Source organism: Epinephelus moara, chromosome 10, assembly GCF_006386435.1.
Source record: "Epinephelus moara isolate mb chromosome 10, YSFRI_EMoa_1.0, whole genome shotgun sequence".
NCBI lineage: Eukaryota > Metazoa > Chordata > Actinopteri > Perciformes > Serranidae > Epinephelus > Epinephelus moara.
In genome coordinates, this window is record NC_065515.1 from 27,390,423 (window position 1) to 27,409,703 (window position 19,281).

The 19,281-nt window shown below is 40.6% G+C and overlaps 1 protein-coding gene across 2 annotated transcripts in view; it reads right to left on the reverse strand.

The window, feature by feature from the left end:
- The window catches only part of LOC126397152 (glypican-5-like), a 69,243-nt gene that overhangs the window by 10,758 nt on the left and 39,204 nt on the right, over positions 1-19,281 (reverse strand). For both annotated transcript variants that reach the window (XM_050055702.1, XM_050055701.1), the window contains exon 9: positions 14,284-14,425. In XM_050055702.1, coding sequence (XP_049911659.1) covers positions 14,284-14,425 — 142 coding nt within the window. The remainder of the gene's footprint in view (positions 1-14,283; positions 14,426-19,281) is intronic.

A 19,281-nucleotide genomic window follows, 5' to 3' on the forward strand; every position in this document is an offset into this window, starting at 1 on the left:
CTGTATAAATAGGACAGTCTGCTGAACGGGATCATGGGTGGTACAGGTGGGACACTTTGATGATGTGTTATGCATGCGACCCACTGCGGTAGATTTAAAAAGTAGCTGTTAGCAATTAGCGGCTAACTCAAAGAAAAAAAAACCAGCTGCTATTTATGTCCGCAAACCAGGAAATGATTACGTCTGGGAGCTCCTCACCCTCTGAGCAGAGGACCAGATCAGCCGCCATATAACAGGGGTGGTAAATATTTGTTATTGACATGTTAATGCCATTGTTGTTGTTTACAAAGCGCTGCTGATGTGTATGTTGTATGTCACAAAAGAAGCCGATGTGTAATGTACTACATGTCTCTCCTGTCACATCTCTTTTGATTTCGCAAAGGCGCGATGCAGTCTATAATCACACACTGGAGCAGATCGATGCCGCTGTCATTTGGTTATGTGTAAAAATCCAAAGGAGACATAAAGAAGGGACTTCATAGCGGCCCAATTACGGAATCTCTGTGTAAAAAGGGCTTACACCACGTTCCAAATTATTATGCAAATTGTATTTAAGTGTCATAAAGATTAAATTTNAAATCCAAAGGAGACATAAAGAAGGGACTTCATAGCGGCCCAATTACGGAATCTCTGTGTAAAAAGGGCTTATATGTGAGCCCTGTGATAACTTGAAAACCTGTCCAGGGTGTACACTGCCCCTTGCCCAATAGGCTCCAGCCCCTGTGTGACCCTGTATCAGGACAAGCAATTATAGATAATGAATGCATGACATGCTACAAGCAAGCACTGTTGTTTTAGATACCAACTAGTGTTCCAAGAAGTGTTGTGTTTCTATTACGTGGATTCTTCCAACAAAGACAATGTGTAATTCTCCACTGTCTATCACTTCACCACAGCACAGCAATGAATAGTCCCAAGCCAAAGAGGGAATTTCATCTAAACAGGACTTAAAGTCTACAGCCATGTTAGCATGTTGTGAGGCTGCGCACAAGGACAGCAGTGCTTCGTGCTAAATGCTAGCATCAGCATGCTAACAGGTATACAGTGTTTGAGAGGAATGTAAGTTTTGCAGGGTTTTGGTCATAAAATGAAGTACTGGACAATTGGATTGACTTGATGTTGCTGGATAAAAAAGTTAAAGGTATACTATGCAGGAACTGTTGGTTACTGTTTTGTAGACAGCATTCTTGGCCCCACGTTCCTACACTGCTTGTACATACACTGCAAGCTACTATTGTGGGAAAGTTACATTTGTTGTTAAGGCAAGGCTGATACTTTAGCAAGCTAATGAAGCAAAGCAAAGAGACCTACATTTCCAACAGAAAGCTCAAGGTTGCTCTTCATGTCTGCTCAGCATTTTGTCCCAGAGATGGGGACTCGAGTCATTGTGACTTGGACTCGAGTTGACTCGAGTCGCTGTTTTGATGACTTGTGATTTGACTTGACAAAAAATAAAAGACTTGAGACTTGACTCGGACTTGGAAGTTAAAGACTCGGGACTTGACTTGACTGAGACACGATGACTTGAATGACTTGAGTGTTATTCACATCATGTTTTGGTTAGAATATAAAATTTATAAATTAATTTAAAAAATAATGTCGATTACCCGGTAGGAGCGCAGGCTGAGAATGGCGTTGTCATGATTGGATCACTACCCTGTCAATCAGTCATGCCCTCTCCACGTACCTTACGTGTTTATTGGAGAAACAGGCCCTCTTATATCAGATAGGCATCAACATGAGTCATCGTCTTCGGCTTTCGGAATTACCATTATTACGGCAAAAGACGAACAGCACAGTGCAAGACATGCGGCATAAATATCTCGGACAGCCAGGCGACAACTTCGAACTTTGTTCGTCATTTGAAGAGCCATTCTGCCCAGTAAGTGCTTGTCAATTAGCTAATATTATCTGGTTAGTCGGTAGTTAGCTAACGTTAGCTTGATACGATATGGGGGTGGGGTGGGGCTGGGTGGTGGGTCGGTTTGGTGGAACTTGTTTTTTAATTTATTTGCTAACATTAACCCCAGAAAACGTGAGCGAACATTCCGACCGGTTCATCACAAGACCGGCTGTACGTTTTATGAACGAGCAACACAGGGTTAAATGAGCTAAATGGGTGATTTTGGCAGCTGCCTTGGTTAGTGTGTGTGTGTGTGTGTGTGTATGTGCGCGTGCGCGCACGCATGGGGGTCGTCCCTGCAAAGTAAACATTGCATCGATGAAGTCAGTGTTTACTGACAGTTACTTAATCTTATCTTTTCACTTTATTAAGATCAAATTCTGCAGGTAAAGTTACAATAATAAGGTGACTTGACTTGGACTTGACTTAACCTATTACAGGACTTGACTTGACTTGACTTGACATAACCTGTGACTTGACTTGACTTGACTTGACTTGACTTGACTTGCCCAAGAAAAAATGACTTGGGACTTACTTGAGACTTGAAGGTTAAGACTTGAGACTTACTTGAGACTTGCACATGTGTGACTTGGTCCCATCTCTGTTTTGTCCCGCAATATTTGTGTTTTCTCAGTACTGTGTCCACAATTTTAATAGCTTCCTCTTGAATGCATGTTTCTTACGTTCTGGTGCCTGGTTACTACATTTTTATAAAGTCCAAACCTCACCTGTGCATTGTTATTAGCTGTGGGCTACACACCACTAACCATTTGCAGCCATAAACATCCATGCCACAGCAAAATAAAAAAATATAGTTAGATGGCAGGCTCTCTGCAGATAAGTACACGGCCATACACTTCTAGTCAGTCATAAATGATGACTGAAAGGGATTACTTTTGTATGCAACATATCCTCACACAATGGTTCATACAATATCTAACAAATTAGTGCCCCACGATTGACGATAAAAACTGCAGTTAAAGTTACGTAAGTTAGGTTTAGGACAAGAAACATGGTGACAATGTACCTTAAAGTAACTCTAAAGTTCACTTGGTTTTTCTGAACACTGGTCTCCTGGGGAAAAGTCCTGTGTTTATTTGACCAATCCACTACCCAAACCTGCCTCCTGATGAGGAATTCGCTCTTAGCACTACATCCTTCTTTAATACCATCAGTGGATTGGTCACAGCATTACAGGGGTTGTAAACAAATTACTGCCGTATGATTATGTAGGCTATACACTAATTGTGGTGCATTACTTTTAGTATGTATATGTATTAACAGTGCATAAGAACAGCCTGTTGTATGAGTCTAAACATGTATTTTTTTTTAGGAAAATCCTGCATATTATACCTTTAAGGGATCACCAAAGTTATTAGAATTCATTTTGAGGAAGACAAGAATGTGTGTACCGAATTTCATGGCAGTCCATCGAAAATTTAAGGTTTTTCAGTCAAAACTACAAAACTGAACCTCATGGTGGTGTGAGAGGAAAAGTCATTAGGATTCACCGTATGGGAACCATCGACGGCTGCACAAAATTTCAAAGCAATGCATTTGAAAGTTGTTGAGATATTTCAGTCTGGACCAAAGTGATGGACTGACCTTGCCATTCCTCAAACCACGCCACTTGCATGCTTAAATAAATAGATAAATAACTCACAAACTTATTTGCTTTGGGGAAAATTGTAATAAGTTTCTTTAAGCATCACCTCATGTCCATCCCTTAGTTTGGGTTGACAGAAAAACAGGCAGGTGCTGCTGAATTATGATAAAAGGTCAATCAATACACCTAAAATATGACAGCACTGATAAACCTGACTGATGTACTCACTTTTAAAACATGATTTAACTTTATGAATGTAACTGAAGGGTCTGTTAGTTTTGTATATTGCTTACTATATATAGAACATATTTAAGTGATGTAATAGAGTAAAGGGCTCACTTCATAATCAAATTAATCAACTGCCTAATCTTCCAAAAATTTGTATTCATTGATAGATTGCCTGGTCAGATTATTTAGTTTGCATCTCTGTCACCTGCTCCACAGGTGTCAATTAACTGTGCGGTAACATAAACTAAAAAGTAACATCCATGTTAATGACTAGTGCTTGCTGTCAAATGACTATAACAGCTAATGGTTTGGCTTACTGTGAAGCATCTTCCCAAGGTCACACTCACCGAGGTTAAGCATAGCCTCCAGTGAAATCATAAAACCTCTGGAGGAAATGCACAGGAAAAAAAATGAGCTGGAGACGTGAACGCAGCGAGGGACTGACTGTGATTGGACGTGGATGAAAGGATGAGTGTGGCAGAGTGACTGATTGAAGGTTGTACATCAACACAGGCCAATGGGGGTGTTGTCTCCTGTGCGTTCGGCATGTGAGTGCTCATTTGAATACATGAGGAGTGAGGCTGGAGGTGCAGCTATAGAAGGCGAGACAAAGCAAGGGCTTTCTTTCAAAAGGTCAAGTGTGGGAATAACAGCATCACTGCAGAGACGAGGACTAATAAACAAATGATGTCTAATCAGATTTGCATGAACAAACTCACTCAGGTGTAGAGACAAGCAGGGAGTCAGATAGAGAGACAGGGAACCGGCAGGCAGCTTGATAGACAGGTGGGCAGGGAGAGAGAAAACACGACATGACAGCCAAAATAGGAGATGCTTGATAGAGGTTACAGGTATGTTGATAGCTTGAGTGCAGGGAGTCTAGCGTGCGTGGACTATTCAGTAGATATTTTCGGATGTGCAGCATTTCATGTAAAGTTCAATTCTTTTATATCTCTCGGGGTGAGTTGAACAAAAGAGAGAGCTTTAAGTCGCTGTGGATAAGAGAGACAGTGAGAGCAAAGTGAATGTGTAATTCTTTAATGAGCCGCATCTCCTGCCCTGAGGATCTATCATTTTAACTCTACTGCTTATTAACCATCTCCACATGCTGAACACACACACACAGTCACACTCTCTTTCTCTCTGCACCCACTGTTACCCCCTATCGTCCTCTCCTGTATCTGCTCCTCCTTATCTCCTTCTTCTCCCCCCTTGATTTGTGTTTGTATGTGTGTGTGTGTGTGTGTGTGTGTGTATACGTGGGTGTATGTGTGTTCAACAGCTCCAGTCAATATACCCCGAGCTGCAAGCAACAAAAACAAAATAAAACCAAAGAACCGAAGACAGACAAGGAGCAGCAATTAAAAGAGAAAAACCAGCCAGATTATAAATTACACAGAAATATCAATGATGTTCCACATTTAATTTATATGCAATTAATTTGCTTTGCTAAATCCATTTTGGTGGAAACATAATTGCTTCCTAGATGACCTTCACTGGCAACGGCTTTACCCATCCAGGAAATCAGACATCAATACGAGACAAAAGTCAGAGGGAGCAGGTCAGAGAATGTACTTCGCTATTTTTGTTATCTTTAATGAATCCCTTGAAAATACCCCAGAAAATGGTGTGTTAGTCCATCTCTTAATACTTTTTTCCTTCCTTAACCTGTCAGCTCAAAGCCCATTCGTTTAGAATGATGTGTATCTTACAAAACATCAGTCCATTATCTGTAACTGCTTATCCTTTACAGGGTCGCAGAGGACTGGAGCCCATCCCAGCTGACGGACAACCATTCATGCTCATATTCACACACTGAGTCAACACTTAAGCTAAACTGTGACTACAGGCACTGAGTCAACACTTAAGCTAAACTGTGACTACAGGCTGATTTATAGGTGTGCGTAGGCTCTATGTGGAGACTACGCTGTAGCATACGCAAGTGGACAACGTCTTTGTGATCCTTTATACTTGGGCAGTGGTGTGTCTGTGATGCTCTGCAAAACGCCAGCTGACGGCGCTGTATCTATGCCGCTGTGTTAAGTTTCTGTAAAAGGCTGTAGAGTTTGATTGATTCAAAACACGCCTAAAACACACATTAAACATGGCTTAGTAAAAACAATATTTAACAAAGTACAAAATTCAGCTTCATATTAAACATGTTTCCCCACATATGCAACATGCTAACATTACTAGCATAAGCCTATGACAATTTACATTGCATAAATTAGCCCAGTGGTTAGCAGACTTTCCTCTACTCATATGAAGCCAGAATAAATCACACAGTCTTCAAATGCTTTATTGTGTGGGCTTTACTGACCATTCACAATTTATTATTTCTTATCAGTGACATAAAAGTAAATAAAAGCTTTGTTTCCATGGAGGGAAATAGTTTTCAGCTAACATAGTTAAACAGCGAGGTGTATTTACATTTCTAGGAGGTGCATATAAGGCTATGTAGGGTATACATCTGTGCAGAGCCTATGCTGTAGGTACGGGGTTGATTTAACACAGAAGTATAAAACCCCCTTTAGCCTTTGGACTGTGAGAGGAAGCAAGAGAACCTGAAAAAACTCATGCTAACACAGGGAGACCATGCAAACACTAGCCCAGCCCAAGCAAACCCTCTTGCTGCGTGACGTCAGTGTGAACCACTGCACCACCATGCCGGCCCATTTGAAAACAGGTCATGATCAAGCATATTCCAAATAATGTGAAGAAAATAAAACACTCATGTTCTCATGTGGAATGTGAGTATTTTGTCCTCCTTTGCTTGGAAATTTGGGATGGGCTACCTCACTTTTTTTTTTTTTTTTAAATATGCTCACTGGATTTTGGGTTCAGCCCTCCACTGAGAATCCCATTGTTGAAGTGCAACCTCCTTTTTTTTCCAAAATGATTAAATACTTAACTAAAAAAAAACAGACTACAAATGAAACAGATAGACACTGTCATCACTCAAAAAGATTTCTGGCCGTATAGTGTGCCAGCAAATATGTGGGATTCACTCAAAATGAACCACACTGTGCATGTTCATTTAATACAAGGGGCAAGCCATAACTGGGTGCCTCACTGATGTGTCTGTAATAGCTGTTAGACAAGCATGGAGGTTAAAAGGCACAGGGGAAGGAGGAAAAAATAAATTCATTGTTCCATTTAGTCTTTCTTGACAATAGGGAAAATATGGAAAGTCTCCACACCCATTGAAAAAGTGAAGAAAATGTATTTAGTAATGCATATTCTTAAGCAGCTGCTTAATTTGTATTCTCCTATCGACCGCATGTGGACATAAAGCATTATGGGAAGAAAATGTTTCAGTCTGGATTCCCAGAGTAAAGCTGCTGTATCAGTGGAATACTGATTGCATTCATAGCATGTTTCACACCCTCATGTTCTTCTGTGCATGCATGTACAAAGAAAGCAGTTTCATTTTATAGCACCGATCAAATGATCCAATGGCTCGCTCTGGGAACTTTTATAGTCACGGGTGCAGATTAGGAGCCTCGCCAGACTTTTAATTGTATTTTCTGGCTCCCTTTAGACAGATGCTTAGATCAAACTGTCCTCAGGCTGAGGGGTAACATGGAAAACACTGGCCTTTCCCTTTAAGATGAAATGGCTTCTAAAGGCTTTGTGAATGTGGCCCCAGGGAAGTGGGGGAGCGTCCAGAGGAGCAAGGCAGAGATGATGGAGGGAAGATACAAGGAGGCAGAAACAATAAACAGAAAATGGTTCAGCAATATCCCGTTGTATGTCTATTATATAGTGCAGGATTAGGATAAGGCCCAAACACTGACAGCATTTTAACTGCAAATTAAACAACGCTTTAACCAGATTCCAAGGTATTGTAACACAAAGGAGGCAACCGGTTAATACTATGTTACTTGGCTGAGAGAGACGGCACAAAATCTGCCACACCTCCTTTCTTTCTCCTCTCTGTCTCTCCCTCTCTCTCTTTTTCTCTTTCTTCATTGTCATCAAATAAGGACCCATGGGAGGACGGACCACCTGGTAACCATGGTTACATGGATTGAGTGCCCCTTGCGAGTACACATTTACACATTCTCTTACATACTGTAGATAGACACAGAAAAAAACACCTGGTAAAGATACAAAGAGCTCTTGAATATACATATTGGTATTAAGTATTGTAGTGAAATCTGCTTCAAATGTGTTTATCTGGTTTTTATTTGCAGGATTGAGCTTAGCCAGTTTTTAGGACAGCATGAATCTGTAAGACATATGGTCATTGAGGGGATTTTGGAAGCAACTTCAAACTAATGTGTTACATATAAAAGTAGCTTTCTTGTAAGAGCAAAAGGATCGGTGCTTTCCAGACTATACTGACATTAGTGGTTGTAATGTGACTCATGGACACCTGGAGGTTTTCAGTATCCCCGCCTCTGCATCCACCACCACATCCCAGTTTAAAGCACAGCAATTATAATGACACAGCATTTCATTTATTACACAGAAGGAGAAGGGAAGAGAAGAGAAGCTGTGATTACATTTACATTATTGACATTGTAGGACCTGGATATGTCTGGGGAGACAGAGAGATCGGAGAAGGGGCAGTTGAAGAAGGGATTGTGCTGGTTTGAGGAGAGAAAATCAATCGGTTTAATCTTGGTGAATTCGAGGGGAGGGGAGGATGAGAAATGACTAAACGGAGAGAGAAGAATAGTGAAAGAGAAAAAAAAATCTGTAACAGACTGTTTAATGGCATACGTGGCATACTTTTATGGGATTATTTTCTCATCGTGTTAAAACGGGTTGCTATTAATAATAAATAGCGAATAAAGTTAAGTATGAACTTGCAGCAGCTGTATCTGATTGCTGACAGTAATGCAGAGCTCCATACCAACTTTAGCATGAATTTCATGGCTAGACCTACAGCTTGTGTCTATGGGCATGTATCGTCTTCTACTCACATACCACATCGTGACTTAAACATACTGTTTTGCACAACTTTCAGTATAACATTCATTTTGACTGCAATGTAAGAGAGTAAACCCAACAATATCAGCTTTTCTGGCTGGACTTCACTGAATCTTTGTAAAATGGCACAAATGGCGCTAATTTAAGCGCTCTGCTTTTACTACTCATATGTTCAGACGCCTGCCTTTTTTTTCTTCACTTTTGATCTGCGAACAATGTTTGCCAAGTGATTCTCCCACTCTGGGCTGAGATCAACTTGTAAATGGACTTAAATCAAATAATAATAGGCTGTGTACTGTCTCAGCATGACTAAAATAACTTCCCACTGCTAAATGGCCCACATAAATAAAACAGGCTTGGCAATGGGGTGTTGAAGTTGTGAGGTTTAATTCCAGCTCCTGGCTGGTATCACCTGGCACACCACCTCCACCTCTCATATCCCACTTCTCTTGTCCCTCTTCAGTTGATCAACAAAGCCGAAATATCATGAGAATTAATTAGAGGACGGGAGAATATTTGTTTTATAGTTTTATTTATCCTTGTTCATATCTGCAGCCCAGGGACAGAGAGAGAAAACTTAAGCTCAATCATGTGTGTGTAAAAGAGAGCAAAGGGTCGATATTGAGAAAGACATTATGAGTCAGAAAGCAGCACGCTACTGGATCCATTTCAGTCAGTCAGACGGAGAACTGGGCCATCCATAAAACATAGTGGATTATGCGCAAAGACATTGCAGTAACAGATGCACAGCTTGCATACACACAAACACACTTAAATCTTACACATGAAGCACATGGCTGCACCCGCGCAAAAAAAAAAAAAAAAGGCCATAAACATTAATTTGTGCATGCACATCCACTCACTCGCAACACTCTCTCTCTCTTCTCACGCAAGCAAAATCTTCCTTCTATGCTCTCCCTTTCCTGTGAAATAATAAGCTCCATATTTTAGAGATTCAGACGTGGAGAAGTGTTTTGTAGGCAGAATTTTAAAAAGGGTGTCAAAGAGCATGGATGGGCAGATTTTGTGGTAGATCTATCCAAAGGAAAATCAGAGCGTCCTGCTTTGATTAATTTGATGGTGACGCTGAACTACTGTTTTGATGTACAGTGCAAGGATAAGAAGTACAAATATTTAAAAAATAAAAAAAGAATCCCTGTGATTTGTGTGGTCTGGTAGACGCGACATCACTCTTTCAGCCTCAGTGCGTGTGAGGCTTGTTTATATGCATAGAGATCCCGACGTGCGGGGGAGACATGCAGAAAATCCCCCCTTTTGTCACTCTTTATTGTGATTCTTTCTCCAGGAATTTGCTGTGGCTTGAGAGACACGATCCCCACACGCCGCCACCAGCTCGGTAAATCATAACTAGCAATTTTCTCTGTAAATAGCCGATGTACCAGTTCCAGGCCCAGCGGGAGGCGTGAGCTTCCAGAGATCTGACACATCAAGGTTAGACTAAAGGGTATGACAAATGTACCAACAAATACCTTACTTTTTTATAAGGGGGGTGATGGAGTATAAGACACCAAACAAAAATGTTTTATCTTGTCATGAACACAGTCTTTCACTCACAACTACTATATCAACTGTGTTAAAAATGATCCTGATGTACAAACAAAGGGATAGTTTTTTAATCTCGAGTATGAATTATGTGCTAAACCTAACTATCAGTTATATCATTTGCATTGAAATATTGTGGTTTATAATCCCCTACATGAAGTTATCGCTTACCAAAGCTTTATAGCGTGAGATCTTAAATACAGTTTTGTTTTTGTGAAATGCACAAAAATAAATCCCCCATTTGACTCAATGGTGTAATTATGGATACTTAAGTAAATGTCATAACTTTGATGCTTGGCTTCTTATTGTGAGATTAGTTTTGACCCCACTGCTACATCAAATCCCTTAACTGTAATAGAAAATTTTACCAGTGCAGCAGGGGTTCCCAAACATTTTTACACCATAGATCATTATTAAAATCACAAGGTTTTTATGGACCACTCAATGAGAGGATGCAGGGTGATGACTGGGATAATTTATAAGCATATTTAGGACACATTAGGGTATTATAACACATGCACTGGGCCTTTTTTCTCTCCAATTTGCTCCAAAATAACTCCCAAGCTCTCTTAAATCATGTCTCAAGTTCTGCACACACCTGAAACAGAGACTCTGACCAGCCCACTTCCATTAAACTGACTGAACCCGACTCAATAAGCTACCCAAAGGCTCTATTTTTGCTGTATTTCATCAATTATATAAAATGTATATTAAATCAGGTCAATACATTAAGATCAAGATATCTTTTGCAAAAGAGACCTGTGATAAAAAAAAAAAAAAAGATTACTGACTAAACTGACTTAAAAGACTTCCACTTATTAATAAATTACCTTACGACTTAAGCAACAAAACTTTGTTGAGACCCACTGGGTTCAGGTCTGGTACCAGAACTCCACACAAAACATGCAGACTGAGTTACTGATGAGGGACGGATTAACCAGCTGCTGACACCCTGCATTACTTTGAAAGTATCCTCTTAACAAAGAGAGTTGAGAAGGATGCAGCACAGGCAGCTACAAGTTAATCACTACACAAACAACCAACGAAATTCTAAAATTATTATTTCGCTTTCCTTTGTCCAACCACGTTGCTTCCTCTTGGCCTAATAGAAAATGTGCCACGCTGGTACAAGTCCACAGCCCGGAGGTTTGGAACCACTGACCTACGGTTCAGTATCATAACAAGCTACACTTGTGCTTAGCGTCACTGTACAGAAACACTCTCCTGACTCCAGTAATGACAAGGACAGCGCAGGGATAATTAACATGACAATGACCTTTGACCCTATTACATCCTGCCCTTAGGGACAGAGACCCCACTATGACATCACCAGGGTGTTGTGTTCATGAGGGTGACGTGACTTCTGATCATGGGTAACAAGGTAATGATGCACAAGACTGACCATGACGTAAGAATTCCTTTCAATAATGTATTGTATTGTGCTGCATTGTATTCTAGCCAATTTTCCACTCTGTACAGTAGAAACTACAAAAAACACAACACTGCCAACAAACACTATTGGTTTGACCTGAAAATAATTGGCCTGTGTCATGACCAATACGGCCTCAGAAAGTCCCGACAGGAACCACTTGGGTGTCATGGAAAGTTCCGTCTCCACAAATGTGGTCGGGGTCTTCTCGTATGTTGACTAGTTAATCAACATATGTGTTTTTCCAGCTAAAGATAGACATGGACAGCAAAGCTTTCCATAGTGTATAAGAGGAGGGTGTAACTGCTAGTATGTGAGCGGCCACTGAGAACTGTTTGTCCTTCAGACGTCTGGTTGAAGATGACATTGATATTTAACAAAATACCAGATCAGTTTGCTCTTATTATGTGGAAACAGACAAGTTTAAAAGAAAACTGCTACAGCACGTAAAATAATCTGTGTAAACCATCTGCTGTGTCTGATAAAACTCCTTTAAACCAATTCTGTGAATGAGCTTTTTACTATGAGCGATGGGGTCATACATGAGCGCACTGCCACTGTGGAATGATGTTCGTCAGTTTACACAACAGATGTCTGTTTGGTGTTTTTGTCTGTGGTCTTCTCACTAATTTGAAATGGATGGGTAAAAGGTGATGTAATGTCACGGCTGTAGCTACCACTGATGTATTTTTGAGGGGTAATTTGGGGCCTGAGCTGTAATTTGCAACCTAAATTATAAAAACCTTCCCTGAATATTCAGTTTTTATTGACCTCTAGATGTTTTATCATGGTGATATGACTGTTGGGTGTGGTTACAGGTGCAACAGAGCACATTTCTGACCTCATCCAGCAAATACCGTCAGTGATGTTGAATGTGGTCAGTGGCACAGCAGGTTTGAAATGATCACTTTCAGTTTGTGTTAAAGGTCCAGTGTGTAGGTGTCAGGGGGATACACTGGCAGAATGGAGTATAATATAATAAGTATGTTTTCTGTGGTGGGTCAGCCCAGAATGAACAGACCAAACAGTGCATTGGCCACTGTAATTTGAAACCCCTGAGCACCGTTGGAAATTTAATTTAATTTTTTTTGCTTTACTTTGAGTTTTTACTGGTTTAAATCACCTGGTTGGTGTGCTCTGGAGAGGACAAGACCTCTGCAGATAATTCCGCTCCCGTAACTGGTTTCAGCTGGTTGAAATCTGCAAGCCTCAGCACTAGATACCACAAAATCCTATACACTGTTCTTTTAAGTAACTTCCAAGTTACGCATGGTTTAAAGGCTGAAAAAAAGCATTTTTGGACCTGGAACTTTTAAGTTTGACTGTTTCAAAGTTAAGAAGTAGATCAATGAAATGCTCATTTATGTATTACATAGCCTAAAAGCATAAATACATCTCTAAATGAATAAAACCAAAAAAATGTAAGTTGAAAAATATGAAAAATGTATAGATTCTACAGACTATTTTGGGTCACTATTTGCGAATGTATGACCACAGTATTTCTTAAACTCTGGCTACACACTGATGACGTATTTCTTCTTGGCAGTCTGAACTTAGCAATATAAGAATTACTTGCAATCAGATCTGATTGACAAATTAAACTTTTGAGTGTTAAGCTTTTTCATTGAACTATTGCTTTTTGTCTTGTAATTTCAACAGAAATATTAAAACAAAGTGTTCAGGCACTTAGAGGTTACAATTCAAACCCCTTTCATATTTTACAAGCCTCTACACTGCATTGAATTTTTAACTACTACTACTAGAGTGCTCCAAAATAAACTTCTCGCATTGAAAATTAAAATAATCCCTTTATGTATTTATTTATTTTTTGCTTAATCCTCCCCTTATCTCATGGTAAGAAGGGGCTCTACAGAGGATATCTGGTCAATAAACCGCAACATGGAGCAATATTTTCTCATCAACAATTTAAATCACAGCAAATTTTAACTACATTCACTCTGTGGGATTGCCTCGAGGCTCCTAGGGGTCCCTAGATCTCCCTGCGACACCCATGTATTATGTATAAGCACAAGCCCGGTGAATAAGTCAAGAGATAAATGAATAATTACAGTTTATTTTTCCATTTGTGTTTTTGGGGTGACCTGGTTGTTGTAGTGCATCCTTTATCCCTGCCGAGGAGGAAATAAACTGCTGAGAGCAGCAGAAAGAGAGATGGAGAAAGAGAGGGAGGAAACAAGAGAGAGAGATAGAGAGAGAGAAGGAGTGAAGGAGGGGGAGAGGACAGTTGAATCCATCTCTCAGTACTATCCCTCCCTCTGGGCATTTCCCTGCTGGCACAAGATGTGTGGAGGCTGCAGCATTTTCAAACCTCCACCATGCCAATAAACTGTGTGTGTGTCTGTATGTGTGTGTTGTCTTTTACCTATGTTGTGTACGTGTATATATGCTGTATATGCTGATGTGTTATGTATGAATCAGAATCCATATATTTGCACAAGAAGCAGACAAACTTGCAACTGTGCATCAGTTCACATGTGTATATGTGTGGGTGTATGTTTGCTAATGTTTGTTCCACTATTTTTGCATGAATGCTTGTGTGTGTGTGTGTGTGTGTGTGTGTGTGTGTGTGTGTGTGTGTGTGTGTGTGTGACTCACTGCTCTCCACACCAGATGCTTCGCAGCCATCTTCATCATCGCAGTCATCTCCGCTGCCCCTCTCTGTCTGTGCGCTCCCTCCCTCCTCTTCCTCCACCTTTTCTCTGGTTTTGCTGGCCCAGCCGAGGTCCACTAACAGCTCCTACATACAACGCAAACACATACAAATGTTCATACACATCACACATACTCTGTGGATGGATGGATGGCAATGTTGATCAGTTTGTCCACCAATTTGGTTCAAACGGAAATGTCTAAACAACTGTCAGATGGATTGCCATGAAATCTGGCACAAAGAGTCTCTTCGGTGATGCACTGACCTCATCTCGCACAATCAGGTCAAAGCTGCAATTTGTCTAACACTTTGATTCATGACTAAATGCTTGCAAAACTACATGTACTACTGACATTCCCATCAGCTTCAGCTGCACGTTGTGTTTAGTGCTAATTACCCTATGTTAGCATTCCACGAGGCTTAACTGAGATGGTGAACCCTGTAAATATTACTTGCAAAGCATCTACATGTCACTTTGAACATGTTAGCATGCTGACGTTAGCTGCTGGTGTAGCTGTAAATTATTCATTTTCAGGGATTAAGTGACCTGAGCATGAGTTACAGTAAGTGTAAAGGAAAATAAGCTTATATTAGGGTGACCATATTTTGATTTTCAAAAAAGAGGACACTCGGCCCGGCCACAAGATAGCCTACTTAAATGATACTCACAGTTTACTCAAAGATGCCTTATAATTTTAATCTATTTAAAGTTTATATGTATGGATAGAAAATTCAGTTATATTACAAAATTATATCTCTCAAAGACAGAAATTCAGATAGGCCCCTATAGATAGGACACACACACACACACACACACAAGAGTGTGGCTACCCGATCCGAGCCCGATGGGTCCCGACGGTAGGCCTACCCGATGGGTCGGGCCGGGTTCGGTCAAAAATGTATAAATTGTATTCGGGCTCGGGTCGGATTCGGTCAGCTTTCAGTGAACATGTAGTGTAAAAATAAATAAAATCCTATTGTCTGTCCTGTTTATTGCTTGGGCACTGTTATTTATGTGACAACACCTGAACATAACACACACAGACACACATTGGCTGTTTGTTTCTACCTCTCCCCTCGCTGGAAGTCTCGGACCTCCAGCCGCCCGCCTCCGCCTTGATTAAATGCTGAAAATAAAATAAAAGAGGGAGACAGGTTTTTCCTATTTTATCTTATTTTGTTTTATTTCTCCCTCTCCTCTCGCTGGAAGCGTCGGACCTCCCACCGCCCGCTCTCGTCTCCAACACGGAGGCCTCCCTCTCCGCAGAGCACCCACGGCGCACGCCCGGCCTGTTAAAGCCTATAACCACAACAACTGTGTGACACAAACTCAGTGCTTTACTCATTAAATAATGTCAGGCTCGGTTTGGGTTCGGACAGAGATATGTGGCCCATGCCGCACTCTAACACACACACACACACACACGGAAAACCGGACATTATCATCAATTTATAAAAAAACCCCAGACGCTCCGGACGGGACATGAAAAGTGGACATGTCCGGGCAAAAGAAGACGTTTGGTCAGCCTAAAGGCTTATATGCACAAATCACAAAGATTACAAACAGCTAAAGAAACAGTGAGGATTGCATATTGCAACTAGCTGAAACTTCTCCTGGTTAGAGTTCCTTCAGTGTTCATTGTTCAGGAGTTTTTTATCAGGAACAGATTTATCCACAGAGGTCTCTTCCTCTCCAAAACTAACAAACCAGGGGATTAAAACCAGTAAAAACACTGAATAAAGCAGTGTCATATTACAAATCAGTGTTTCTCCAACACTGTTTGGCATGTCAGAGACAGAATGCTAGCCCACCACTGGCTAATGTCTACTTATCTGTTTTCTCTCATAATTTAAGATCCAAACGTTCAAGAGGTTTTCACTAAGAACTTATTTATCCGCAGAGGTCTCTTCCTCTCCAAAACAAATGGACCCAGTGATTTAAACCGGTAAAAACACTGACTAAAGCAGTTTAACTTAAAAAAATAAGTGTTTTTCCAACGCTGTAATCGCAGAGGAACTCCAAACTACGGTGCCCGATGTGAAAATGCGAATGGTCCTATAGAACCACTGTTAGGTTTGTACATTCTGGGCTTCTGTAGAAACATGGCAATCTCCATGGATGAGGACCAGCTTCCTATGTAGACATAAACATCTCATTCTAACGTAACGAAAATGCAACAATTCTTATTTTCAAGTGATTATACACTAAAGAAGACATACTTATTATAATATATCCCCATAAGGGATCTTACACACTGAACGTTTAATAGCAATGGGGTCAAGGGTCAAAAATATAGCATACTCTAATAATACTTAAATGATCATGATACCAGAGCAATCATTAAAGAGAGATGCTAATGAGAGCTAAATCCAAAAAAGGGATGTTTTACTATATTTTTCCTCTCTAAAGGCAGCAAATGGCCACAGAAACATCTTTGTGCAAACACAAAAACATGCACAAAAATGCAACAGAACAGAAATACACACACACACGCGCACACACACACACAGGTCAGAGAGTAGACTAAAGGGTAATTGAGGTCATGCTGTCTCTGTGTGAATCCATATTCCCTACTGCTCAGCTAAGTCACAGTGTGAATGCTTCGGCATGTTACATAATTGTGATGCCGGATGGAAACCTCATGTCTCGTAAAGCTCAACTAATGAGGGATTGAAAAAAAGAAAAACATCCACTCAGTTTAAATCAACTCGACTACAATCGATGGTTGCAGGATTTGATTAACTTATAAAGCACAACACAAACTTCCTGTCCCAGTAAGAAACTATAAAGCACCAAAATGGGAGTTATAAGGTTTGCACACATATACAGGAACATGTAATTGACTCACAGTATGATGAATGTGTATCGTAGAGAGTCAAGGTGGGTAATATATAAATTCCAGCCGAAAGCAAAGATAAGGCAAACAGCCACCAGTTTTATAAAGGAAAACGATATATGGTAGTGACATTTCATTCTATTTTATTTTAGATAACACTCACACACTCTATATACAGCAAAGATGATGCCACCAAGATTGTAACATCTATCGTAATGATTTATGTTACTTTACAATAGTAAAAATCTGTCTGGCAAATTAAACACTAACAGAGGCCACACTGAGAGTCAACACTTTTGGATTTCATAATTACAAACATTTTTATTTTTTTTACGTCATTGTCATGTAGGGCAACAGTGGTTCTGAAAAACACTTCCCCTTCTAAGTTGCTTGTTGCTAGACAGCCAAAATCCATTATACTTTAGAGTATTTGAAGATGGCTTAACTCTGCCTTGCCAATATAATCCCTTAACACAAGACCATATGGGATAAGATGTTGTTATACATACACACATGCTGACTGAGTAGGCATATAGTGTACATTTTTTCTTCACAGCACGACCCTAAAAATGTGCAGCAGTAGACTTACACATAATTATATTGCAGTACATGTGTATGTCTTGGACATGCAGTATGCATGCTAAACAAACAGGGCTATAACCTGCTTTTATTATATGCACATGATATTTAAACCTACACTGTTGCTTCATATGTTAAGTAAATGAGCACAAAGAGCAAAGTATATTGCTGGCTGTTCTCGTGCACTGTTTGAAAGATTCCTACAAAAAGTAATGCACCAAAATTCGTACATATCCCACTCAATCATGAGCCGGTAATTTGTGCTTAAGCCATGTATTTTTTGAAGGCTCCAATCAGGTGAACAATGCATCGACAGGAGTAAACAAGGAAGTGGTCCTGATCCGTTCCCATAAGGGCAAAGCTTAGCATGGTGGGTGGGTCACAAAATGTAGGACTTTCCCCCTGAAATTTTCCCTGAGAGACCACAGTAACTTTACTTGCCTAAACCTAACCTCCGTAACTTAAGCGTGTAACATCATTTGTGGGGTGTTCGTTCATTAGATATATGAATCATTGTGTGTGCATTTTCATAGGATATCATGAGGATACTTTGCGCTATTGGTATTTCTAACAATTTTAAAATAACAATTGATGATACTGTCTACCTATGTTTTAGGATGACTTTTTGGATAGATGCAGGTTGGATACATAAGGAGGGACATCTGGCCTCTGCTGTAAAGTAATTGCAGGGCAGTCCGTGAAAACAAGGGGAATCAAGGTTAATATATGACAGCATGTCCAAAGGGACATGGAGACAGACCAGACTCTGTGCAGTGATTCACCATCTTGTCATCGGACTGCAAATGAGGGCTGAGGGAGGACAAAAACACATTACAGCAATGTTTCCACCAGGACTGTCTTTTCTTAGTCATGTGGAAAGGCTACAATTTAAACAGAATTTGGGTCATGCGGCACTGAAATTCTCCGGTGACACCAATGGGCCTGTAACATGACAAATTATTCAAGGGTGGCAGCTGCAGAGTGGTCTGTCCAATCTAATTAATGACAGGGGAAAAACTTACAGTTAGTGGCAAAGGTGAGGACTTTTTGTCTTGTCTTATTTGTTTAATGCAGGACAACATTGATTAAAGATGACTAATGGTGGGCAGTACCTAGGCTGACCAAACGTCCTCTTTTGCCCGGACATGTCCACTTTTCACGTCCCGTCCGGGGCGTCCGGGGGGGTTTTTATAAACTGATGATAATGTCATATTTCTGTCCGAACCCGAACCGAGCCTGACATTATTTAATGACCAAGGCACTGAGTTTGTGTCACACAGTGGTTACAGGCTATTTAACAGGGCGGGCGTGCGCCGTGGGTGCTCAGCTGCGGAGAGGGAGACCTCCGTGTTTGAGACGGGAGCGGGCGGCGGGAGGTCCGAGGCTTCTAGCAAGAGCAGAGGGAGAAATATAACAAAATAAGATAAAATAGGAAAAACCTGGCTCCCTCTTTTATTTCATTTTCAGCGTTTAATCAAGGCGGAGGCGGGCGGCTGGAGGTCCGAGACTTCCAGAGAGGGGAGAGGT